This window comes from Oncorhynchus keta, unplaced genomic scaffold (assembly GCF_023373465.1).
Source record: "Oncorhynchus keta strain PuntledgeMale-10-30-2019 unplaced genomic scaffold, Oket_V2 Un_contig_15843_pilon_pilon, whole genome shotgun sequence".
NCBI lineage: Eukaryota > Metazoa > Chordata > Actinopteri > Salmoniformes > Salmonidae > Oncorhynchus > Oncorhynchus keta.
The window spans coordinates 1-27,426 of record NW_026279551.1 but is presented as its reverse complement, the minus strand read 5'-3'; the positions used below and the strand labels follow the sequence as shown (position 1 = coordinate 27,426).

The 27,426-nt window shown below is 48.0% G+C and overlaps 1 protein-coding gene and 1 long non-coding RNA gene across 2 annotated transcripts; one reads left to right on the top strand and one right to left on the bottom strand.

The window, feature by feature from the left end:
* Positions 1-26,962, top strand: LOC127919129 (serine/arginine repetitive matrix protein 2-like; the record flags this gene model as incomplete). The annotated part of the gene is made up of 17 exons (XM_052502534.1): positions 1-351; positions 478-536; positions 2,979-3,014; positions 8,622-8,639; positions 8,774-8,885; positions 11,503-11,579; positions 11,686-11,723; positions 11,845-11,927; positions 12,089-12,165; positions 13,653-13,690; positions 13,820-13,902; positions 17,543-17,579; positions 18,547-18,603; positions 22,277-22,342; positions 22,443-24,359; positions 24,619-25,634; positions 25,964-26,962. Coding segments are annotated over exons 1-17 (4,794 nt in total), but the record flags the coding sequence as incomplete, so codon positions are not given.
* Positions 7,654-8,615, bottom strand: LOC127919128 (uncharacterized). The gene is made up of 3 exons (XR_008101998.1): positions 8,079-8,615; positions 7,869-8,036; positions 7,654-7,826 (listed from the first exon to the last, which is right to left on the bottom strand). It is a non-coding gene; the product is annotated as an uncharacterized LOC127919128 (long non-coding RNA).
* Positions 26,963-27,426: the final 464 nt, after the last annotated feature.

Here is a 27,426-nt window from a genome sequence, read left to right as displayed (position 1 = left end):
ATTGATTTGTTGTTTATAATAATAATACAAAAATGTCATATATAAAAAATCTGAAAAAAAGATATCGCTAAGGTCTGACTTTTTCATACCGGCATTTCTATAGACAACCCCGTGTATATTTCGGGTCCTGAGTCAACGTGGGACAGTGCGTTTGCGTCATGCCGAATTTGTTGTCAAGTGTTTGTGTTTTTAATGTCAGTAGTTCTATTTTGACATATTTTTGACATTACTAGTTTGGGATATATTGGACAGTAACTGTGGCGACTTATCATGATGCCGGGGGAGAATCTTTCCAAATTCTCTTCAGGAGCAACAACTGGAGCCTGTCAAAACTGCACTGTGCTTCACCAGGTGAGGAGAGAAAGGCTCTGGCTTCTGGTCTAGACTTGCTTCAAACCTGGAGAAAAAGATAGTTAGATAATATTTCACCAAACTATACTGACGGACAATCCATGCTCTCTCTCTCTCTCATTGTAGAACCTAAACGAATATGTGGCAGCTCTCCTGGTTTTGAAACGGAAAACGATTGACTCCGAGTAAGTAACTAACGTTATTGGACTTGTGTGATGAGATGAGGCTGTACAGGCCCCTAAAGCACAGCGAACTACATATATACTCAGGGTGGGGGGCTATATACTCAGGGTGGGGGGCTATATACTCAGGGTGGAGGGGCTATATACTCAGGGTGGGGGGGCTATATACTCAGGGGGGGGGCTATATACTCAGGGTGGGGGGCTATATACTCAGGGTGGAGGGGCTATATACTCAGGGTGGAGGGGCTATATACTCAGGGTGGAGGGGCTATATACTCAGGGTGGGAGGCTATATACTCAGGGTGGAGGGGCTATATACTCAGGGTGGAGGGGCTATATACTCAGGGTGGAGGGGCTATATACTCAGGGTGGAGGGGCTATATACTCAGGGTGGAGGGGCTATATACTCAGGGTGGAGGGGCTATATACTCAGGGTGGGGGGCTATATACTCAGGGTGGAGGGGCTATATACTCAGGGTGGGGGGCTATATACTCAGGGTGGGGGGCTATATACTCAGGGTGGAGGGGCTATATACTCAGGGTGGAGGGGCTATATACTCAGGGTGGAGGGGCTATATACTCAGGGTGGAGGGGCTATATACTCAGGGTGGAGGGGGGCTATATACTCAGGGTGGGGGGGCTATATACTCAGGGGGGGGGGGCTATAACTTCAGGGTGGAGGGCTATATACTCAGGGTGGAGGGGCTATATACTCAGGGTGGAGGGGCTATATACTCAGGGTGGAGGGCTATATACTCAGGGTGGAGGGCTATATACTCAGGGTGGGGGGCTATATACTCAGGGTGGGGGCTATATACTCAGGGTGGGGGCTATATACTCAGGGTGGAGGGGCTATATACTCAGGGTGGGAGGCTATATACTCAGGGTGGAGGGGCTATATACTCAGGGTGGGGGGCTATATACTCAGGGTGGAGGGCTATATACTCAGGGTGGAGGGCTATATACTCAGGGTGGGGGGCTATATACTCAGGGTGGGGGGCTATATACTCAGGGTGGGGGGCTATATACTCAGGGTGGAGGGCTATATACTCAGGGTGGGGGGCTATATACTCAGGGTGGAGGGGCTATATACTCAGGGTGGAGGGGCTATATACTCAGGGTGGGGGGCTATATACTCAGGGTGGAGGGCTATATACTCAGGGTGGAGGGGCTATATACTCAGGGTGGGGGGCTATATACTCAGGGTGGAGGGCTATATACTCAGGGTGGAGGGCTATATACTCAGGGTGGGGGGCTATATACTCAGGGTGGGGGGCTATATACTCAGGGTGGAGGGCTATATACTCAGGGTGGAGGGGCTATATACTCAGGGTGGGGGGGCTATATACTCAGGGTGGAGGGGCTATATACTCAGGGTGGAGGGGCTATATACTCAGGGTGGGGGGGCTATATACTCAGGGTGGAGGGGCTATATACTCAGGGTGGAGGGCTATATACTCAGGGTGGAGGGGCTATATACTCAGGGTGGAGGGGCTATATACTCAGGGTGGAGGGGCTATATACTCAGGGTGGGGGGCTATATACTCAGGGTGGGGGGCTATATACTCAGGGTGGAGGGGCTATATACTCAGGGTGGAGGGCTATATACTCAGGGTGGAGGGGCTATATACTCAGGGTGGAGGGGCTATATACTCAGGGTGGAGGGCTATATACTCAGGGTGGGGGGCTATATACTCAGGGTGGGGGGCTATATACTCAGGGTGGAGGGCTATATACTCAGGGTGGGGGGCTATATACTCAGGGTGGAGGGGCTATATACTCAGGGTGGAGGGGCTATATACTCAGGGTGGGGGGGGGGCTATATACTCAGGGTGGAGGGCTATATACTCAGGGTGGAGGGGCTATATACTCAGGGTGGGGGGCTATATACTCAGGGTGGAGGGCTATATACTCAGGGTGGAGGGCTATATACTCAGGGTGGGGGGTTATATACTCAGGGTGGAGGGGCTATATACTCAGGGTGGAGGGCTATATACTCAGGGTGGGGAGGCTATATACTCAGGGTGGGGGGGCTATATACTCAGGGTGGGGGGGCTATATACTCAGGGTGGAGGGGCTATATACTCAGGGTGGGGGGCTATATACTCAGGGTGGAGGGGCTATATACTCAGGGTGGAGGGGCTATATACTCAGGGTGGAGGGCTATATACTCAGGGTGGGGGGGCTATATACTCAGGGTGGAGGGGCTATATACTCAGGGTGGAGGGGCTATATACTCAGGGTGGGGGGCTATATACTCAGGGTGGAGGGGCTATATACTCAGGGTGGAGGGGCTATATACTCAGGGTGGGGGGGCTATATACTCATATATACTCTACCATGTAGCTAGGCCTACCATGTTTAATGTAACAGGTGGAGTGTATCACTAGTATGTTTTTAGAAACGGTAGGCTACTAATGTCATCTGTTTAACTTCTTTTTTCAGTCACCTGCTGAGTGAATATCAAGGGAAGTGTGAAGATATCCTTTCAAAAGTCCATTCACTCTCTTCACTCATTAGGTCTCAGCCATTCATGCTCTTCAGCCTCTCTTCAGTCACTCATTAGGTCTCAGCCATTCATGCTCTTCAGCCTCTCTTCAGTTGTTAGGTCTCAGCCATTCATGCTCTTCAGCCTCTCTTCAGTCACTCATTAGGTCTCAGCCATTCATGCTCTTCAGCCTCTCTTCAGTCACTCATTAGGTCTCAGCCATTCATGCTCTTCAGCCTCTCTTCAGTCGTTAATTAGGTCTCAGCCATTCATGCTCTTCAGTCTCTCTTCAGTTGTTAATTAGGTCTCAGCCATTCATGCTCTTCAGCCTCTCTTCAGTTATTAGGTCTCAGCCATTCATGCTCTTCAGCCTCTCTTCAGTCGTTAATTAGGTCTCAGCCATTCATGCTCTTCAGCCTCTCTTCAGTCACTCATTAGGTCTCAGCCATTCATGCTCTTCAGCCTCTCTTCAGTTGTTAGGTCTCAGCCATTCATGCTCTTCAGCCTCTCTTCAGTCGTTAATTAGGTCTCAGCCATTCATGCTCTTCAGCCTCTCTTCAGTCGTTAATTAGGTCTCAGCCATTCATGCTCTTCAGCCTCTCTTCAGTCACTCATTAGGTCTCAGCCATTCATGCTCTTCAGCCTCTCTTCAATCGATCATTAGGTCTCAGCCATTCATGCTCTTCAGCCTCTCTTCAGTCACTCATTAGGTCTCAGCCATTCATGCTCTTCAGCCTCTCTTCAGTCGTTAATTAGGTCTCAGCCATTCATGCTCTTCAGCCTCTCTTCAGTCGTTAATTAGGTCTCAGCCATTCATGCTCTTCAGCCTCTCTTCAGTCGTTAGGTCTCAGCCATTCATGCTCTTCAGCCTCTCTTCAGTCAATCATTAGTTCTCAGCCATTCATGCTCTTCAGCCTCTCTTCAGTCGTTAATTAGGTCTCAGCCATTCATGCCCTTCAGCCTCTCTTCAGTCACTCATTAGGTCTCAGCCATTCATGCTCTTCAGCCTCTCTTCAGTTGTTAATTAGGTCTCAGCCATTCATGCTTTTCAGCCTCTCTTCAGTCAATCATTAGGTCTCAGCCATTCATGCTCTTCAGCCTCTCTTCAGTCAATCATTAGGTCTCAGCCATTCATGCTCTTCAGCCTCTCTTCAGTCGTTAATTAGGTCTCAGCCATTCATGCTCTTCATCCTCTTTTCAGTCGTCAATTAGGTCTCAGTGCCTCCCTTGGAATGAACAGAACTGTTCTGATTGGCTGGCTCTGCTACTGATGACCACTGTTTCTGACTTCACTCCTGTCACTAGTGTTACAATATAACACCATCATAACAAGTCTGTTCTGACTTCACTAGTGTTACAATATAACACCATCATAACAAGTCTGTTTTGACTTCACTAGTGTTACAATATAACACCATCATAACAAGTCTGTTCTGACTTCACTGGTGTTACAATATAACACCATCATAACAAGTCTGTTTTGACTTCACTGGTTACAATATAACACCATCATAACAAGTCTGTTTTGACTTCACTAGTGTTACAATATATAACACCATCATAACAAGTCTGTTTTGACTTCACTAGTGTTACAATATAACACCATCATAACAAGTCTGTTCTGACTTCACTAGTGTTACAATATAACACCATCATAACAAGTCTGTTCTGATTCATAATATAACACCATCATAACAAGTCTGTTTTGACTTCACTGGTTACAATATAACACCATCATAACAAGTCTGTTTTGACTTCACTGTGTTACAATATAACACCATCATAACAAGTCTGTTTTGTTCACTAGTGTTACAATATAACACCATCATAACAAGTCTGTTTTGACTTCACTAGTTTACAATATAACACCATCATAACAAGTCTGTTTTGACTTCACTAGTGTTACTATAACACCATCATAAGTGTTACAATATAACACCATCATAACAAGTCTGTTTTTCACTGACAATATAACACTCATAACAAGTCTGTTACAATATAACAATATAACATCATAACAAGTCTGTTTTGACTTCACTAACAAGTCTGTTTTGACTTCACTGGTTACAATATAACACCATCATAACAAGTCTGTTTTGACTTCACTAGGTTACAATATAACACCATCATAACAAGTCTGTTTTGACTTCACTAGTGTTACAATATAACACCATCATAACAAGTCTGTTCTGACTTCACTGGTTACAATATAACACCATCATAACAAGTCTGTTTTGACTTCACTAGTGTTACAATATAACACCATCATAACAAGTCTGTTTTGACTTCACTGGTTATAACACAATATAACACCATCATAACAAGTCTGTTTTGACTTCACTAGTGTTACAATATAACACCATCATAACAAGTCTGTTCTTGACTTCACTGGTTACAATATAACACCATCATAACAAGTCTGTTTTGACTTCACTAGTGTTACAATATAACACCATCATAACAACTGTTCTGACCACTGGTTACAATATAACACCATCATAACAAGTCTGTTTTGACTTCACTAGTTTACAATATAACACCATCATAACAAGTCTGTTCTGACTTCACTGGTTACAATATAACACCATCATAACAAGTCTGTTTTGACTTCACTAGTGTTATAACCATAATCTGTTCTGACTTCACTGGTTACAATATAACACCATCATAACAAGTCTGTTTTGACTTCAACACAATATATCATAACAAGTCTGTTTGACTTCACTAGTGTTACAATATAACACCATCATAACAAGTCTGTTTGACTTAACACCATCATAGTCTGTTACAATATAACACCATCATAACAAGTCTGTTCTGACTTCACTAGTGTTACAATATAACACCATCATAACAAGTCTGTTTTGACTTCACTAGTGTTACATATCATAACAAGTCTGTTCTGACTTCACTAGTGTTACAATATAACACCATCATAACAAGTCTGTTCTGACTTCACTAGTGTTACAATATAACACCATCATAACAAGTCTGTTCTGACTTCACTAGTGTTACAATATAACACCATCATAACAAGTCTGTTCTGACTTCACTAGTGTTACAATATAACACCATCATAACAAGTCTGTTTTGACTTCACTAGTGTTACAATATAACACCATCATAACAAGTCTGTTCTGACTTCACTAGTGTTACAATATAACACCATCATAACAAGTCTGTTTTGACTTCACTAGTGTTACAATATAACACCATCATAACAAGTCTGTTTTGACTTCAAGTGTTACAATATAACACCATCATAACAAGTCTGTTTGACTTCACTGGTTTACAATATAACACCATCATAACAAGTCTGTTTTTCACTGACAATATAACACCATCATAACAAGTCTGTTCTGACTTCACTAGTGTTACAATATAACACCATCATAACAAGCTGTTCTGACTTCAACAATATAACACCATCATAACAAGTCTGTTTTGACTTCACTGGTTACAATATAACACCATCATAACAAGTCTGTTTGACTTCACTGGTTACAATATAACACCATCATAACAAGTCTGTTTTGACTTCACTGGTTACAATATAACACCATCATAACAAGTCTGTTTTGACTTCACTGTGTTACAATATAACACCATCATAACAAGTCTGTTTTGACTTCACTGGTTACAATATAACACCATCATAACAAGTCTGTTTTGACTTCACTGGTTACAATATAACACCATCATAACAAGTCTGTTTTGACTTCACTGGTTACAATATAACACCATCATAACAAGTCTGTTTTGACTTCACTGGTTACAATATAACACCATCATAACAAGTCTGTTTTGACTTCACTGGTTACAATATAACACCATCATAACAAGTCTGTTTTCATAACAAGTCTGTTTTGACACTAGTGTTACAATATAACACCATCATAACAAGTCTGTTTGACTTCACTAGGTTACAATATAACACCATCATAACAAGTCTGTTTTGACTTCACTAGTGTTACAATATAACACCATCATAACAAGTCTGTTTGACTTCACTAGTGTTACAATACACCATCAATCTGTTCTGACTTCACTGGTTACAATATAACACCATCATAACAAGTCTGTTCTGACTTCACTAGTGTTACAATATAACACCATCATAACAAGTCTGTTCTGACATCATATAACACCACAAGTCTGTTTTGACTTCACAACCTACCACCACCCCCATTGGCCCAACAGTCTTATCCACAAGACTACCTGCCACCCCCATTGGCCCAACAGTCTTATCCACAAGACTACCTGCCACCCCCATTGGCCCAACAGCCTTATCCACAAGACTACCTGCCACCCCATTGGCCCAACAGCCTTATCCACAAGGCTACCTGCCACCCCCATTGGCCCAACAGCCTTATCCACAAGACTACCTGCCACCCCCATTGGCCCAACAGCCTTATCCACAAGACTACCTGCCACCCCCATTGGCCCAACAGTCTTATCCACAAGACTACCTGCCACCCCCATTGGCCCAACTGCCTTATCCACAAGACTACCTGCCACCCCCATTGGCCCAACAGCCTTATCCACAAGACTACCTGCCACCCTCATTGGCCCAACAGCCTTCTCCACAAGACTACCTGCCACCCCCATTGGCCCAACAGCCTTATCCACAAGACTACCTGCCACCCTCATTGGCCCAACAGCCTTCTCCACAAGACTACCTGCCACCCCCATTGGCCCAACAGCCTTCTCCACAAGACTACCTGCCACCCCCATTGGCCCAACAGCCTTATCCACAAGACTACCTGCCACCCCCATTGGCCCAACAGCCTTATCCACAAGACTACCTGCCACCCCCATTGGCCCAACAGCCTTCTCCACAAGACTACCTGCCACCCCCATTGGCCCAACAGCCTTATCCACAAGACTACCTGCCACCCCCATTGGCCCAACAGCCTTCTCCACAAGACTACCTGCCACCCCCATTGGCCCAACAGCCTTATCCACAAGACTACCTGCCACCCCCATTGGCCCAACAGCCTTATCCACAAGACTACCTGCCACCCCCATTGGCCCAACAGCCTTCTCCACAAGGCTACCTGCCACCCCCATTGGCCCAACAGCCTTATCCACAAGACTACCTGCCACCCCCATTGGCCCAACAGCCTTATCCACAAGACTACCTGCCACCCCCATTGGCCCAACAGTCTTATCCACAAGACTACCTGCCACCCCCATTGGCCCAACAGCCTTATCCACAAGACTACCTGCCACCCTCATTGGCCCAACAGCCTTATCCACAAGGCTACCTCAATCCCCCATTGGCCCAACAGCCTTATACACAAAGCTACCTGCCACCCCCATTGGCCCAACAGCCTTATCCACAAGGCAACCTGCCACCCCCATTGGCCCAACAGTCTTATCCACAAGACTACCTGCCACCCCCATTGCACTACTGTCAGTGTTGTTAGAAGTGTTCGTCTGGCTCAGTTGATAGAGCGTGGGGCTGGCAACGCTAGGATAGTGTGTTCGATTCCCAGAACCACCCGTACCTAAAATGTATGCAGGCATGAATTGCTTTGGATAAAAGTCTCTGCTGAATTCCATTATTATGAAGTGTTTTCCTTGACAGTTTGTTTACAGCTTCAGACATCCCAGAGGTACGACACGTTTCACTTCTCTAGTTCCTCTTTACTAAATGCTCTTCTATGTCTTTGTAAGTATTTGACATGTTTTGTAAACGTATATGGTTGACAACATAAAGTTGTTCATTATTTCTGTCACGTTGTTCCAGGGAGACCAGTAAGCAGCGTCTACAACTTGATGATCTGCAGTTGAAAGTAGCTTCTCTGGTAAAGCAACATGCAGAGTACGAAGCCGTGCGGGCAGAGCTGGAGGCTAAGCAGGTAAGAGATGTGAACTGCTCCATTCTACTCATCATGACAGTGTTGTGTCCTGGAGAGCTCTAACAGAGCTGTGTCCTATTGTCCTGGAGAGCTCTAACAGAGTTGTGACCTATTGTCCTGGAGAGCTCTAACAGAGTTGTGTCCTATTGTCCTGGAGAGCTCTAACAGAGTTGTGACCTATTGTCCTGGAGAGCTCTAACAGAGTGGAGAGCTGTGTTGTGTCCTGGAGAGCTCTAACAGTGTTGTGTCTAACAGTGTTGTGTCCTGGAGAGCTCTAACAGAGCTGTGTTGTTGTCCTGGAGAGCTCTAACAGTGTTGTGTCCTGGAGAGCTCTAACAGTGTGTCCTGGAGAGCTCTAACAGTCCTGGAGAGCTCTAACAGTGTTGTGTCCTGGAGAGCTCTAACAGTGTTGTGTCCTGTCTAACAGTGTTGTGTCCTGGAGAGCTCTAACAGAGCTGTGTTGTGTCCTGGAGAGCTCTAACAGTGTTGTGTCCTGGAGAGCTCTAACAGAGCTGTGTCCTATTGTCCTGTCTAACAGAGTTGTGTCCTGTAGAGCTCTAACAGAGTTGTGTCCTGGAGAGCTCTAACAGAGCTGTGTTTCTGTCCTGGAGAGCTCTAACAGAGCTGTGTTTCTGTCCTGGAGAGCTCTAACAGAGCTGTGTTTCTGTCCTGGAGAGCTCTAACAGTGTTGTGTCCTGGAGAGCTCTAACAGTTTTGTGTCCTGGAGGGCTCTAACAGAGCTCTAACAGAGCTGTGTTTCTGTCCTGGAGAGCTCTAACAGAGTTGTTTCCTATTGTCCTGGAGAGCTCTAACAGAGTTGTGTCCTATTGTCCTGGAGAGCTCTAACAGAGTTGTGTCCTATTGTCCTGGAGAGCTCTAACAGAGTTGTGTCCTATTGTCCTGGAGAGCTCTAACAGAGTTGTGACCTATTGTCCTGGAGAGCTCTAACAGAGCTGTGTCCTGGAGAGTTCTAACAGAGTTGTGTCCTGGAGAGCTCTAACAGAGTTGTGTCCTATTGTCCTGGAGAGCTCTAACAGAGCTGTGTTTCTATGGTCCTGGAGAGCTCTAACAGAGCTGTGTTTCTGTCCTGTAGAGCTCTAACAGAGCTGTGTTTCTGTCCTGTAGAGCTCTAACAGAGTTGTGTCCTATTGTCCTGGAGAGCTCTAACAGTGTTTGTGTCCTGGAGAGCTCTAACAGTGTTGCTGTTGTGTCCTGTCCTGGAGAGCTCTAACAGAGCTGTGTTTCTGTCCTGGAGAGCTCTAACAGAGCTGTGTTTCTGTCCTGTAGAGCTCTAACAGAGCTGTGTCCTATTGTCCTGGAGAGCTCTAACAGAGCTGTGTCCTATGTCCTGGAGAGCTCTAACAGAGCTGTGTTTCTGTCCTGTAGAGCTCTAACAGAGCTGTGTCCTATGTGTCCTGTAGAGCTCTAACAGAGCTGTGTTTCTGTCCTGGAGAGCTCTAACAGAGCTGTGTTTCCTGTCCTGAGAGCTCTAACAGAGTTGTTTCTGTCCTGGAGAGCTCTAACAGAGCTGTGTTTCTGTCCTGTAGAGCTCTAACAGAGCTGTGTTTCTGTCCTGTAGAGCTCTAACAGAGCTGTGTCCTGGTGTCCTGTAGAGCTCTAACAGAGCTGTGTTTCTGTCCTGTAGAGCTCTAACAGAGCTGTGTTTCTGTCCTGTAGAGCTCTAACAGAGCTGTGTTTCTGTCCTGGAGAGCTCTAACAGAGCTGTGTTTCTGTCCTGGAGAGCTCTAACAGAGCTGTGTTTCTGTCCTGTAGAGCTCTAACAGAGCTGTGTTTCTGTCCTGTAGAGCTCTAACAGAGCTGTGTCCTATGTCCTGTAGAGCTCTAACAGAGCTGTGTTTCTGTCCTGTAGAGCTCTAACAGAGCTGTGTTTCTGTCCTGTAGAGCTCTAACAGAGCTGTGTTTCTGTCCTGTAGAGCTCTAACAGAGCTGTGTTTCTGTCCTGGAGAGCTCTAACAGAGCTGTGTTTCTGTCCTGGAGAGAGCTCTAACAGAGCTGTGTTTTGCTGGTCCTGTAGAGCTCTAACAGAGCTGTGTTTCTGTCCTGTAGAGCTCTAACAGAGCTGTGTTTCTGTCCTGTAGAGCTCTAACAGAGCTGTGTTTCTCTAACAGAGCTCCTGTAGAGCTCTAACAGAGCTGTGTATCTCTGTCCTGTAGAGCTCTAACAGAGCTGTGTTTCTGTCCTGTAGAGCTCTAACAGAGCTGTGTTTCTGTCCTGTAGAGCTCTAACAGAGCTGTGTCCTGTAGAGCTCTAACAGAGCTGAGCTTTGTTTCTGTCCTGTAGAGCTCTAACAGAGCTGTGTTTCTGTCCTGTAGAGCTCTAACAGAGCTGTGTTTCTGTCCTGTAGAGCTCTAACAGAGCTGTGTTTCTGTCCTGTAGAGCTCTAACAGAGCTGTGTTTCTGTCCTGTAGAGCTCTAACAGAGCTGTGTTTCTGTCCTGTAGAGCTCTAACAGAGCTGTGTCCTATGGTCCTGTAGAGCTCTAACAGAGCTGTGTTTCTGTCCTGTAGAGCTCTAACAGAGCTGTGTTTCTGTCCTGTAGAGCTCTAACAGAGCTGTGTCCTGTAGAGCTCTAACAGAGCTGTGTTTCTGTCCTGTAGAGCTCTGAGAAGTTGTCCCAGCAGCTGTTGGAGGAAGTGGAGAGGCTGAAGGAGCAGAATAACAACACAGAGACTCTGTAAGGACATTTTTACAACATATTTATTTATTTATTATATTTATTTATATTTATATATTTAGTTTGGTTCTTGTTTCCGCCAACATCTCTTTTCTCTGTTCTCCAGAAAGAAGAGACTTGAGGACCAGCTGAAGATGGTAGCAGGTATTATCTCTGGTTATAATTGTACTTTCTGTAAAACCCTCGACCGCTGATATACCCACATTGTAATAGTCCACTGTCTGAGGTATGTGAACTCAGTCTTTCCTCTGTTTTCATTATGAAGAGACAACGGAGAAGCAGTGTGTGGATAATGTCCAGCTGAGACAGGAGAAGACGGCACTGCAGAAAGACCTGCTGACAACACAGGTAACAGTGTTATCGAACGGGACAGTAAATCCTCCTCGTTCTAACACTAATCCAATGTTTTGTCTGCGCGGTTTCAACCCACTGAACTAAGAACCATGGTGAAGTATTGGTGTCAAAGTGTTTAGTGCAGTGATGATTTGACATGTGTTTTGTCTTGTCAGGTGTCGTTGAAGACCGTTCAGAAGGTAGCGGAGGAAGTGCAGCAGTTGAAGGAGGACAACGCCAGGACATCTGTTCTGTAAGAACCGAACACTAAACACTGAACACTAAACACCGAACACTAAACACCGAACACTAAACACCGAACACTAAACACCGAACACTAAACACCGAACACTAAACCCACCGAACACTAAACCCACCGAACACTAAACACCGAACACTAAACCCACCGAACACTAAACCCACCGAACACACTAAACACCGAACACTAAACCCACCGAACACTAAACCCACCGAACACTAAACCCACCGAACACTAAACCCACCGAACACTAAACCCACCGAACACTAAACACCGAACACTAAACACCGAACACTAAACACCGAACACTAAACCCACCGAACACTAAACCCACCAACACTAAACCCACCGAACACTGAACACCGAACACTAAACACCGAACACAAACACTCTGAACACTAAACAAACACTAAACACCGCACTAAATTTATTTAACACTTAACCCATTTAACACTTAACCCACCGAACACTTTTCCACCGAACACTAAACACTGTTCACTAAACACCGAACACTAAACCACCGAACACTAAACCCACCGAACACTAAACCCACCGAACACTAAACCCACCGAACACTAAACCCACCGAACACTAAACCCACAAACACTAAACCCACCGAACACTAAACCTCTGTAAACACCGAACACTAAACACGGAGAACACTAAACCCACCGAACACTAAACACTGAACACTAAACACCGAACACTAAAAAGACACTAAACTGAAACACAGGTAACACTAAACACCGGGACACTAAACACCCACTAAACACCAAACACTAAACACTAAACACTAAACAAACACTGAACACCAAACACTAAACACCGTTTCAACACCGAACACTAAACCATGGTGAACACTAAACACCAACACACCCACTGCAAAACACTTTGACACTAAACACCGAACACTAAACACCAAACACCAAACACCAAACACTAAACACTAAACACTAAACACTAAACACTAAACACTAAACACCGAACACTAAACACCGAACACTAAACACCGAACACTAAACACCGAACACTAAACACCGAACACTAAACACCGAACACTAAACCCACCGAACACTAAACCCACCGAACACTAAACCCACCGAACACTAAACCCACCGAACACTAAACCCACCGAACACTAAACCCACCGAACACTAAACACTAAACACTAAACACCGAACACTAAACACTAAACACTAAACACCGAACACTAAACACCGAACACTAAACCCACCGAACACTAAACCCACCGAACACTAAACCCACCGAACACTAAACCCACCGAACACTAAACACCAAACACTAAACACCAAACACTAAACACTAAACACCGAACACCAAACACCAAACACCAAACACCAAACACCAAACACCAAACACCAAACACCAAACACTAAACACTAAACACCGAACACTAAAACAACAAGTTGATGGAATAAGTCATGGTGTCTCATGTTTCTACCTTCTGATTTCACCAACAGAAAATACGACCTGGAAAAACAACTTGTACTGTTTCAAGGTTGATATAACTTTTTATTATCTTCTAGTCTGTGGGGAAACATCATTTACAATATTCCTATTGTGATCCGTCACACAGCCTTTACCTGCCTTGTCTTATTGGCCATGTGCCTGTGCTGTTCTGGTTTAGATTCTCGACTCAAGCAAGAGCGTGACATTACCAGGCTGAAAACAGAGAAGATTGTACTGGAGAACGAGCTTCTACATCTTCAGGTTTGCATGTTCTCCCTACTTCCACTCACGCTTACAACCAGCACTGCAGCTGGAAACAGAGAAGATTGTACTGGAGAACGAGCTTCTACATCTTCAGGTTTGCATGTTCTCCCTACTTCCACTCACGCTTACAACCAGCACTGCAGCTGGAAACAGAGAAGATTGTACTGGAGAACGAGCTTCTACATCTTCAGGTTTGCATGTTCTCCCTACTTCCACGGAGCTTACAAGAGCACTGCAGCTGGAAACAGAGGATTGTACGGTGAGTCAGGTCTTCAGGTTTGCATGTTCTCCCTACTTCACTCACGCTTACAACCAGCACTCCAGCTGGAAACAGACTGACCATCAGCTTCTAGAAGACTGTTCCCCTTTTCTCACGCTTACAACCAGCACTGCAGCTGGATTGTACTGGAGAACGAGCTTCTACATCTTCAGGTTTGCATGTTCTCCCTACTTCCACTCACGCTTACAACCAGCACTGCAGCTGGAAACAGAGAAGATTGTACTGGAGGAGGGTTTGCATGTTCGGAGGGAGGGCTTACAGCCAGCAGGGAAGATTGTAGGTGAGAGGCAGCCTTACATCTTCAGGTTTGCATGTTCTCCCTACTCCCTCAGACTGACCATCAGCTGGAAACAGAAGACTGTCCTGGAGAACCTTTTCATCTTCAGGGCATGTTCTCCCTACTTCTAGACGCTTAGGGACCAGCACTGCAGGGAAACAGAGAAGAGACTGGAGAACAGCCCTACCACTGCTCCCTCCCTCCCTCAGACTGACCATCAGATGCAGGACAGCAGTCCAGTATAAATATTATGAAAAAAACACGTGATCTATTTCCAGAAAATATATTTTCTAAATGGTCTGAGAAGAATAACATTGGAAGGGCAATTCAAGCATAGACAATATGCAGGGATAATGTATTGGGCTTCTAGCCTACTGAGCATAGACAATATGCAGGGGTAATGTATTGGGCCTGTAGCTGGAAACTAGAAGATTGTACTGGAGAACGAGCTTCTACATCTTCATAGACAATATGCAGGGATAATTATTGGGCCTGTAGTCTACTGAGCATAGACAATATGCAGGGATAATGTATCATGGGCCTGTAGTCTTTTCTGAGCATAGACAATATGCAGGGATAATGTATTGGAGCAGAGGGAGGGAGGGCGGAGCATAGACAGAGGGATATGCAGGGGAATGCATTGGGCCTGTAGTCCCTCCCTCAGACTGACCATCAGGGATAATGACTGGGCCCTTTTCTCAGCTGGGAGCATAGACAGGGAGGGAGAGCGGATGCAGGGATAATGCTCCCTCCCTCCTATAGTCTATCAGATGCAGCAGTAGTCCAGTAAAAATTGTATTAAAAAAACACGATAATTTCCAGAAAATATATTTTCTAAATGGTCTGAGAAGAATAACATTGGAAGGGCAATTCAAGCATAGACAATATGCAGGGATAATGTATTGGGCTTCTAGCCTACTGAGCATAGACAATATGCAGGGGTAATGTATTGGGCCTGTAGTCTACTGAGCATAGACAATATGCAGGGATAATGTATTGGGCCTGTAGTCTACTGAGCATAGACAATATGCAGGGATAATGTATTGGGCCTGTAGTCTACTGAGCATAGACAATATGCAGGGATAATGTATTGGGCCTATAGTCTACTGAGCATAGACAATATGCAGGGATAATGTATTGGGCCTATAGTCTACTGAGCATAGACAATATGCAGGGATAATGTATTGGGCCTATAGTCTACTGAGCATAGCCAATATGCAGGGGTAATGTATTGGGCCTATAGTCTACTGAGCATAGACAATATGCAGGGATAATGTATTGGGCCTGTAGTCTACTGAGCATAGCCAATATGCAGGGATAATGTATTGGGCCTATAGTCTACTGAGCATAGACAATATGCAGGGGTAATGTATTGGGCCTATAGTCTACTGAGCATAGACAATATGCAGGGGTAATGTATTGGGCCTATAGTCTACTGAGCATAGGCAATATGCAGGGGTAATGTATTGGGCCTATAGTCTACTGAGCATAGACAATATGCAGGGGTAATGTATTGGGCCTGTAGTCTACTGAGCATAGCCAATATGCAGGGATAATGTATTGGGCCTATAGTCTACTGAGCATAGACAATATGCAGGGATAATGTATTGGGCCTATAGTCTACTGAGCATAGACAATATGCAGGGATAATGTATTGGGCCTATAGTCTACTGAGCATAGGCAATATGCAGGGGTAATGTATTGGGCCTATAGTCTACTGAGCATAGACAATATGCAGGGGTAATGTATTGGGCCTGTAGTCTACTGAGCATAGCCAATATGCAGGGATAATGTATTGGGCCTATAGTCTACTGAGCATAGACAATATGCAGTGATAATGTATTGGGCCTATAGTCTACTGAGCATAGACAATATGCAGGGATAATGTATTGGGCCTATAGTCTACTGCTCAAACCTCATTGCTACAGAACTGTTTCTAATTGGTTATGTTTTTTAAAGTCATGTTTAAAAATAATCAGAGCGGTAGATCTCAGCTTGCATTTTGACTCGATGATCTTGCCTCAGAAAAGGTTGGTGACCACTGTTGTTGAGTGTTAGAGACTTTCTCATTGGCTGTTAGAGACATTCTCATTGGCTGTTAGAGACTCTCATTGGCTGTTAGAGACTTTCTCATTGGCTGTTAGAGACTTTCTCTTTGGCTGTTAGAGACTCTCATTGGCTGTTAGACTTTCTCATTGGCTGTTAGACTTTCTCATTGGCTGTTAGACTTTCTCATTGGCTGTTAGAGACTTTCTCATTGGCTGTTAGAGACTTTCTCATTGGCTGTTAGAGACTTTCTCATTGGCTGTTAGACTTTCTCATTGGCTGTTAGAGACTTTCTCATTGGCTGTTAGAGACTTTCTCATTGGCTGTTAGAGACTTTCTCATTGGCTGTTAGACTCTCATTGGCTGTTAGACTCTCATTGGCTGTTAGACTCTCATTGGCTGTTAGACTCTCATTGGCTGTTAGAGACTCTCATTGGCTGTTAGAGACTTTCTCATTGGCTGTTAGAGTCTCATTGGCTGTTAGAGACTCTCATTGGCTGTTAGACTCTCATTGGCTGTTAGAGACTTTCTCATTGGCTGTTAGAGACTTTCTCATTGGCTGTTAGAGACTTTCTCATTGGCTGTTAGAGACTTTCTCATTGGCTGTTAGAGACTTTCTCATTGGCTGTTAGAGACTTTCTCATTGGCTGTTAGAGACTTTCTCATTGGCTGTTAGAGACTTTCTCATTGGCTGTTAGAGACTTTCTCATTGGCTGTTAGAGACTTTCTCATTGGCTGTTAAGAGACTTTCTCATTGGCTGTTAGAGACATTCTCATTGGCTGTTAGAGACTTTCTCATTGGCTGTTAGAGACATTCTCATTGGCTGTTAGAGACTTTCTCATTGGCTGTTAGAGACTTTCTCATTGGCTGTTAGAGACTTTCTCATTGGCTGTTAGAGACTTTCTCATTGGCTGTTAGAGACTTTCTCATTGGCTGTTAGACTCTCATTGGCTGTTAGAGACTTTCTCATTGGCTGTTGTATCAACTGTAAAGTGTTTTCAAACGGTCTGATTGGAACCTCTTTCTATTCCAGGAACGACTAGAGAAACTGGAGACGGAGAAGAATAAAGGTAACAGTGCTGTTCGTAGTGGTAGTGGTAGTGGTGGTAATGGTAGTAGTAGTAGTAGTAGTAGTAGTGGTAGTAGTGGTAGTGGTAGTAGTGGTAGAGGTAGTGGTAGAAGCAGTATCAGTAGTATCAGTAGTAGGAACGACTAGAGAAACTGGAGACGGAGAAGAATAAAGGTAACAGTGCTGTTCGTAGTGGTAGTGGTAGTAGTGGTAGAGGTAGTGGTAGAAGCAGTATCAGTAGTAGCAGTAGTAGTAGTGGTAGAAGCAGTATCAGTAGTAGTGGTAGTGGTAGTGGTAGTGGTAGCGGTAGTAGTGGTAGTAGAAGCAGTATCAGTAGTGGTAGTAGTAGTGGTAGTGGTAGTAGTAGTAGTAGTGGTAGAAGCAGTATCAGTAGTAGTAGTAGTAGTAGTAGTAGTAGTAGTAGTAGTAGTAGTAGTAGTAGTAGTAGTAGTAGTAGTAGTAGTAGTAGTAGTAGCAGTAGTAGTAGTAGTAGCAGCAGTAGTAGTAGTAGTAGTAGTAGTAGTAGTAGTAGTAGTAGTAGCAGTAGTAGTGTAGTAGTAGTAGTAGCAGTAGTAGCAGCAGTAGCAGCAGTAGTAGTAGTAGTAGCAGCAGTAGTAGTAGTGGTAGAAGCAGTATCAGTAGTAGCAGTAGTAGTAGTGGTAGAAGCAGTATCAGTAGTAGTAGCAGTAGTAGTAGTAGTAGCAGCAGTAGCAGTATCAGTAGTAGCAGTATCAGTAGTAGCAGTATCAGTAGTAGTAGTAGTAGTAGTAGTAGTAGTAGTAGTAGTATCAGTAGTAGCAGTATCAGTAGTAGTAGTATCAGTAGTAGCAGTATCAGTAGTAGTAGTAGCAGTAGTAGTAGTAGTATCAGTAGTATCAGTAGTAGTAGTAGTAGTAGTAGTAGTATCAGTAGTAGTAGTTGTAGTATCACAGCGTTTGTTAATTAAGTTCAATCTTGTCTTTGTTCAGTATTAAAGAGCACATCAACTCAAGCAACGGCACCTGAAGAAACACAGCTGGATAAAGGTATGTTTTTATTACACTATAACCCAAGTTGATACCACACACTAATACCTTTGGGGTGGCAGGTAGCCTAGGGGTTAGAGCGTTGGGCCAGTAACCGAAAGGTTGAGTTATTACAGTTAACCCACTGTTCCTGGATAAAGGTATGTTTTTATTACAGTCGTCACGGTGGGGTGTAGTACCTACAGTCGTCACGGTGGGGTGTAGTACCTACAGTCGTCACGGTGGGGTGTAGTACCTACAGTCGTCACGGTGGGGTGTAGTACCTACAGTCGTCACGGTGGGGTGTAGTACCTACAGTCGTCACGGTGGGGTGTAGTACCCACAGTCATCACGGTGGGGTGTAGTACCTACAGTCGTCACGGTGGGGTGTAGTACCTACAGTCGTCACGGTGGGGTGTAGTACCTACAGTCGTCACGGTGGGGTGTAGTACCTACAGTCGTCACGGTGGGGTGTAGTACCTACAGTCGTCACGGTGGGGTGTAGTACCTACAGTCGTCACGGTGGGGTGTAGTACCTACAGTCGTCACGGTGGGGTGTAGTACCTACAGTCGTCACGGTGGGGTGTAGTACCTACAGTCGTCACGGTGGGGTGTAGTACCTACAGTCGTCACGGTGGGGTGTAGTACCTACAGTCGTCACGGTGGGGTGTAGTACCTACAGTCGTCACGGTGGGGTGTAGTACCTACAGTCGTCACGGTGGGGTGTAGTACCTACAGTCGTCACGGTGGGGTGTAGTACCTACAGTCGTCACGGTGGGGTGTAGTACCTACAGTCGTCACGGTGGGGTGTAGCACCTACAGTCGTCACGGTGGGGTGTAGTACCTACAGTCGTCACGGTGGTGTGACCTACAGTCGTCACTGTGGGGTGTAGTACCTACAGTCGTCACGGTGGGGTGTAGTACCTACAGTCGTCACGGTGGGGTGTAGTACCTACCTAGTCGTCACGGTGGGTGTAGTACCTACAGTCGTCACGGTGGGGTGTAGTGCCTACAGTCGTCACGGTGGGGTGTAGTACCTACAGTCGTCACGGTGGGGTGTAGTACCTACAGTCGTCACGGTGTGTATACGGTGGTGGTAGTACCTACAGTCGTCACGGTGGGGTGTAGTACCTACAGTCGTCACGGTGGGGTGTAGTACCTACAGTCGTCACGGTGGGGTGTAGTACCTACAGTCGTCACGGTGGGGTGTAGTACCTACAGTCGTCACGGTGGGGTGTAGTACCTACAGTCGTCACGGTGGGGTGTAGTACCTACAGTCGTCACTGTGGGGTGTAGTACCTACAGTCGTCACGGTGGGGTGTAGTACCTACAGTCGTCACGGTGGGGTGTAGTACCTACAGTCGTCACGGTGGGGTGTAGTACCTACAGTCGTCACGGTGGGGTGTAGTACCTACAGTCGTCACGGTGGGGTGTAGTACCTACAGTCGTCACGGTGGGGTGTAGTACCTACAGTCGTCACGGTGGGGTGTAGTACCTACAGTCGTCACGGTGGGGTGTAGTACCTACAGTCGTCACGGTGGGGTGTAGTACCTACAGTCGTCACGGTGGGGTGTAGTACCTACAGTCGTCACGGTGGGGTGTAGTACCTACAGTCGTCACGGTGGGGTGTAGTACCTACAGTCGTCACGTGGTGGTGTAGTACCTACAGTCGTCACGGTGGGGTGTAGTACCTACAGTCGTCACGGTGGGGTGTAGTACCTACAGTCGTCACGGTGGGGTGTAGTACCTACAGTCGTCACGGTGGGGTGTAGTACCTACAGTCGTCACGGTGGGGTGTAGTACCTACAGTCGTCACGGTGGGGTGTAGTACCTACAGTCGTCACGGTGGGGTGTAGTACCTACAGTCGTCACGGTGGGGTGTAGTACCTACAGTCGTCACGGTGGGGTGTAGTACCTACAGTCGTCACGGTGTTGACGGTGGGGTGTAGTACCTACAGTCGTCACGGTGGGGTGTAGTACCTACAGTCGTCACGGTGGGGTGTAGTACCTACAGTCGTCACGGTGTTGTATAGTACCTACAGTCGTCACGGTGGGGTGTAGTACCTACAGTCGTCACGGTGGGGTGTAGTACCTACAGTCGTCACGGTGGGGTGTAGTACCTACAGTCGTCACGGTGGGGTGTAGTACCTACAGTCGTCACGGTGGGGTGTAGTACCTACAGTCGTCACGGTGGGGTGTAGCACCTACAGTCGTCACGGTGGGTTGTAGTACCTACAGTCGTCACGGTGTTGATACGGTGGGGTGTAGTACCTACAGTCGTCACGGTGGGGTGTAGTACCTACAGTCGTCACGGTGGGGTGTAGTACCTACAGTCGTCACGGTGGGGTGTAGTACCTACAGTCGTCACGGTGGGGTGTAGCACCTACAGTCGTCACGGTGGGGTGTAGCGCCTACAGTCGTCACGGTGGGGTGTAGTACCTACAGTCGTCACGGTGGGGTGTAGTACCTACAGTCGTCACGGTGGGGTGTAGCACCTACAGTCGTCACGGTGGGGTGTAGTGCCTACAGTCATCGCGGTGGGGTGTAGAACCTATAGCCGTCACGGTGTTGATACGGTGGGGTGTAGTACCTACAGTCGTCACGGTGGGGTGTAGTACCTACAGTCGTCACGGTGGGGTGTAGTACCTACAGCCGTCACGGTGGGGTGTAGTACCTACAGTCGTCACGGTGGGGTGTAGTACCTACAGTCGTCACGGTGGGGTGTAGTACCTACAGTCGTCACGGTGGGGTGTAGTACCTACAGTCGTCACGGTGGGGTGTAGTACCTACAGTCGTCACGGTGGGGTGTAGTACCTACAGTCGTCACGGTGGGGTGTAGTACCTACAGTCGTCACGGTGGGGTGTAGTACCTACAGTCGTCACGGTGTTGATACGGTGGGGTGTAGTACCTACAGTCGTCACGGTGGGGTGTAGTACCTACAGTCGTCACGGTGGGGTGTAGTACCTACAGTCGTCACGGTGGGGTGTAGCACCTACAGTCGTCACGGTGGGGTGTAGTACCTGCAGTCGTCACGGTGGGGTGTAGTACCTACAGTCGTCACGGTGGGGTGTAGTACCCACAGTCGTCACGGTGGGGTGTAGTACCTACAGTCGTCACGGTGGGGTGTAGTACCTACAGTCGTCACGGTGGGGTGTAGTACCTACAGTCGTCACGGTGGGGTGTAGTACCTACAGTCGTCACGGTGGGGTGTAGTACCTACAGTCGTCACGGTGGGGTGTAGTACCTACAGTCGTCACGGTGGGGTGTAGTACCTGCAGTCGTCACGGTGGGGTGTAGTACCTGCAGTCGTCACGGTGGGGTGTAGTACCTACAGTCGTCACGGTGGGGTGTAGTACCTACAGTCATCATGGTGTTGATACGGTGGGGTGTAGTACCTGCAGTCGTCACGGTGGGGTATAGTACCTGCAGTCGTCACGGTGGGGTGTAGTACCTACAGTCGTCACGGTGGGGTGTAGTACCTGCAGTCGTCACGGTGTTGTATAGTACCTACAGTCGTCACGGTGGGGTGTAGTACCTGCAGTCGTCATGGTGTTGATACGGTGGGGTGTAGTACCTGCAGTCGTCATGGTGTTGATACGGTGGGGTGTAGTACCTACAGTCGTCATGGTGTTGATACGGTGGGGTGTAGTACCTACAGTCGTCATGGTGTTGATACGGTGGTGTGTTTTACAGAGAAGATCCAGAGGCTGCTGGAGGATCTATGGGTGTGTGTAGCTCCTCCCTCGTCACACCTCCCTGGTATGTATTCAAGACGCATTGTAATTATGTCATATGGTATAATGGACCTTCCCTTGTTACAACAGACCAGAATATCATTATGTCTCTGTCTCACTCACAGCCAGGAGGAAACAGCAGTTAAAGGAGCACCTACAAGACCGCAGCACAGTTGAACCCCACAGACCTGACAGTGACCCGCCAGGCCATGGACCCAGCAGGAACAGTGACCCGGGAGGCTATGGACCCAGCAGGAACAGTGACCCGGCAGGCCATGGACCCAGCAGGAACAGTGACCCGCCAAGCCATGGACCCAGCAGGAACAGTGACCCGCCAGGCCATGGACCCAGCAGGAACAGTGACCCGCCAGGCCATGTACCCAGCAGGAACAGTGACCCGCTAGGCCATGTACCCAGTTGGAACATTGACCCGGCAGGCCATGGACCCAGCAGGAACAGTGACCCGGGAGGCCCTGGACCCAGCAGGAACAGTGACCCGCCAGGCCATGGACCCAGCAGGAACAGTGACCCGCCAGGCCATGGACCCAGCAGGAACAGTGACCGGCCAGGCCATGGACCCAGCAGGAACAGTGACCTGCCAGGCCATGGACCCAGCAGGAACAGTGACCCGCTAGGCCCTGGACCCAGCAGGAACAGTGACCCACTAGGCCATGGACCCGGCAGGAACAGTGACCCTCCAGGCCATGGACCCAGCAGGAACATTGACCCGCCAGGCCATAAACATAGTAGATCAGTTGAAGAGATCCTGGACTGGTTCAAGCCGCTGCCCCCTATCCTCTCCCCCTTACCCTGGTCCTCAGCTCAGGAGAGGTTGGATGATGTCTTGGAGTCCAGAGCTCGAGGGACCAGATTTCCTCTAGAGAATAGAAACCACTCTGTCTACACTACAGGACCAGCCAATCAGACAGCAGGACAGCAGCCTGGACCAGCCAATCAGACAGCAGGACAGCAGCCTGGACCAGCCAATCAGACATCAGGACAGAAAACTGGACCAGCCAATCAGATGGCCCTTGTGTTGTCAGGACAACAACCTGCAGACTCCTCAGTGGAACTACCATCAGACAGAATTAATTTTACTCCAAGAGAAAGCCCTGATCTGGCCACAGGGACCTCAGGGGAGACAGAGAGGAACAGTGTGGCTGTCTGTGAACAGGAAGACATGCAGGTAGAACCAGCTGCTGAAACCATCCAGTCCCCATCAGGAGAGACTCAAACCTCCTCTAATGATCTGCCTTCCTTTACCAAAGCCACAGAGTGTCTCCCAAACTCAGTAGAGCATCCAGGCAACCTCTCTGTCCATACTGGGGCCGTTCAGACCTCACTCACCCGGACACAAGGAGAAGAAGTGCAGGACTCCTCACCAGACATGACAGAGATGGATGTTGAGACTGACCCGTGTTATAATGGCTGCGTCTTGGCGGGTCAGAGCATCAACCATGGGGACTCAGAGAAAGTAGAAAGCATTAAAGATCAGTCAGGAGAGGCCAGCGTGTCTCAAACTCCCTCCACTAAACAGCTGGAACCCAGTCTTCTGGTTGAGTGTTCTGCGGAGACAGTGACTGGTCCAGAACAACTGACTGAATGGGCTCCTAACACTCAATGTAACACAACTGATCAGAAAGCAGCTCCTCAAGCATGTCCCCATAAACAAGACAAGTTGTTTACAGGCCAGGAATCCGATAAAGACGATGAAGTGGGTTTCTCTTGGAAACAGGTTGGTGATGTACTGTTCCCCCCCAGTCACCCTACAGAAGGACTGGCCTCCCCCAGTCACCCTACAGAAGGACTGGCCTCCCCCAGTCACCCTACAGAAGGACTGGCCTCCCCCAGTCACCCTACAGAAGGACTGGCCTCCCCCAGTCACCCTACCTGGCTCCCCAGTCACAGAAGGACTGGCCTCCCCCAGTCACCCTACAGAAGGACTGGCCTCCCCCAGTCACCCTACAGAAGGACTGGCCTCCCCCAGTCACCCTACAGAAGGACTGGCCTCCCCCAGTCACCCTACAGAAGGACTGAAGGATGTAGGTATAGTGTCAACAGTCATCACGGTGCATTCTGGGGCAGAGGAATCATCATCTGAACAGAAGTCTCTGGCACCTCTGACAAAAACAAGTGTCCACATCTCTCCTGCCAGTTTAACAAGCTCTGTAAAGAACGTAGAGGACTGTACTACGACATCTGAACTCCATGAAGACATCCAGGCAACAAAACCCAATGCTCAGAGTAGCAGAAACCATACAGTTTGCAAGAGGTTACATAGTCCCATATGTCTTTCCCCAGTGGTGAACGTGAAGCTCCTGAGATCTGGTACACAAACGAAGAGGATGAATGGAAGGAAAGATGCTGAAGACCCAGGGTCTGACGTTAGGAATCCACCGTCTCCAACAGAGTTACAGAGTGACGAGCCTTTGAACAACGGGATGCTGAAAGATTGTGATCGCCCAGTCCATGTTCTACAACACCAGGATATGAAAGCTGACCGTAAGCGTCCTACCACCACCGACTGCATCTCTGAGTCAAGGTCTGAGTCCCAGCTGACAGATGAAGGGTCTGAGAAACTAGGTGGGAAAGACAAGACTGAGATGATCAGCACTAGAAGTGGGCGTGTCAGGAAGAGTCTTGTTAGATCAAACGCAGTCCAAACCAGCTCAGGGAAAGACGGCTCGGCTCCCAGGGACGGAGCTGCTCCCAGGGACGGCGCTGCTCCCAGGGACGGAGCTGCTCCCAGGGACGGAGCTGCTCCCAGGGACGGAGCGGCTCCCAGGGACGGAGCTGCTCCCAGGGACGGCGCGGCTCCCAGGGACGGAGCTGCTCCCAGGGACGGAGCTGCTCCCAGGGACGGAGCTGCTCCCAGGGACGGAGCTGCTCCCAGGGACGGAGCTGCTCCCAGGGACGGCGCGGCTCCCAGGGACGGAGCTGCTCCCAGGGACGGAGCTGCTCCCAGGGACGGAGCTGCTCCCAGGGACGGAGCTGCTCCCAGGGACGGCGCGGCTCCCAGGGACGGAGCTGCTCCCAGGGACGGAGCTGCTCCCAGGGACGGCGCGGCTCCCAGGGACGGAGCTGCTCCCAGGGACGGAGCTGCTCCCAGGGACGGAGCTGCTCCCAGGGACGGCGCGGCTCCCAGGGACGGAGCTGCTCCCAGGGACGGAGCTGCTCCCAGGGACGGAGCGGCTCCCAGGGACGGCGCGGCTCCCAGGACGGAGCTGCTCCCAGGGACGGAGCGGCTCCCAGGGACGGAGCGGCTCCCAGGGACGGCGCGGCTCCCAGGGACGGCCAGCAAACGACCACCCTTTCATGTAAAGTTATTATTGAAAGACTCAGCCCTGACATGAGTGAAGGGATCAGGCCAGCAGCCTTGCCTGTGGGCCACTCCCCAGAACGTACATGGAAAGTTCCCATTGGGAAGGTTCGCTTTGAAATGGGTCCTCCACTACCTCCTCTTCTGATGCCTCTCACTGTAACTCCTCCGAGACCAGCAAAACCTGGCAATCCAAGACAGGTGATTGGTAAACTGTCCTTTCCCTCACCAATGGAAGGGCCTGTTTCCCCTGTGAGGTCCCAAACAGCACCTGATGGTCAGATGTTGAGCTCCCCGTCTCGAACCACCCCTTCCTCACCACTACAGTTTGGTTCAGCCACTCCTAAACACGCTGTTCCTGTTCCAGGGAGACTTCCTGCCTTCAGCCCCTCCTCTTCCTCCACTAGTCCCGCCCAGGAGAACTCCATGAGGATTCTAGACAGCATGTATCCAGAACTGTCTGCCCGTGCCTGGACTCTCAGTATCCTCCGAGGAAACCTCTCTATGTCTTCTGCTGAGACGGGGACCACACCTTCCAGCTCTGTCAGTCAGATATCTGGCTTCAAAACCATCAACTCCTCGTCCACGGCTTTCACCAAAACAGAGCAAAGAGGGAAGCGAAGTGGAGTCAACATGCTTCTACCAAAGAGTGCCAAAAGACTGAGGCTGGATAACTGCTCCCCCGGCCCTGCTGGGGCGACGGCTGGCCCTGCTGCGATATCATCCACGACATCAGCCAGTCCTGACCCACTACTCAGGACACCTCAACATGGGAGTTCTTCACAGCCTACAGAGAAGGAGAAACTGGTTGGGAAACCAGCAGGCGAAGCCTCCATATCCCAGGCCTTAGAGAAGGAGAAACTGGTTGGGAAACCAGCAGGCGTATCCCAGGCCTTAGAGAAGGAGAAACTGGTTGGGAAAACAGCAGGCGTATCCCAGGCCTTAGAGAAGGAGAAACTGGTTGGGAAAACAGCAGGCGTATCCCAGGCCTTAGAGAAGGAGAAACTGGTTGGGAAACCAGCAGGCGTATCCCAGGCCTTAGAGAAGGAGAAACTGGTTGGGAAACCAGCAGGCGTATCCCAGGCCTTAGAGAAGGAGAAACTGGTTGGGAAAACAGCAGGCGTATCCCAGGCCTTAGAGAAGGAGAAACTGGTTGGGAAAGCAGCAGGCGAAGCCTCCATATCCCAGGCCTTAGAGAAGATAGCAGCCCAGTGTTTTGACCTGTTGCCTGTCATCAAGAGTCACCTGTTTGTTGGGAATCTGTCTAGGAAGCCTGTGTTACGGGATGAGGAGAAGGAGGTCCTCTCTGAGTTCTCAGACAATCAGGTTAGTCACAAACAGCTTTGCCTACATAGCATATTTACCGTAGGATCTTTTAAAGGCTTCTGGAGGTCGACCGATTTATGATTTTTCAACGCCGGTGCCGATTATTGGAGGACCAAAAAAGCCGCTACCGATTAATCAGCCAATTTTTATTTATTTTATTTATTTGTAATAATGACAATTACAACCATACTGAATGAACACTTATTGTAACCTCTAGCAATCCCGTATCCGGGAGCGTAATCATAGCCTCAAGCTCATTACCACAACGCAACGTTTCCTATTCATTAAAATCGCAAATGAAATGAAATAAATATATTGAAACACAAGCTTAGCCTTTTGTTAACAACACTGTCATCTCAGATTTTCTAAATATGCTTTAACCAAAGCTACACAAGCATTTGTGTAAGAGTATTGATAGCCTAGCATAGCATTAAGCCTAGCATTCATCAGAGGCAACATTTTCA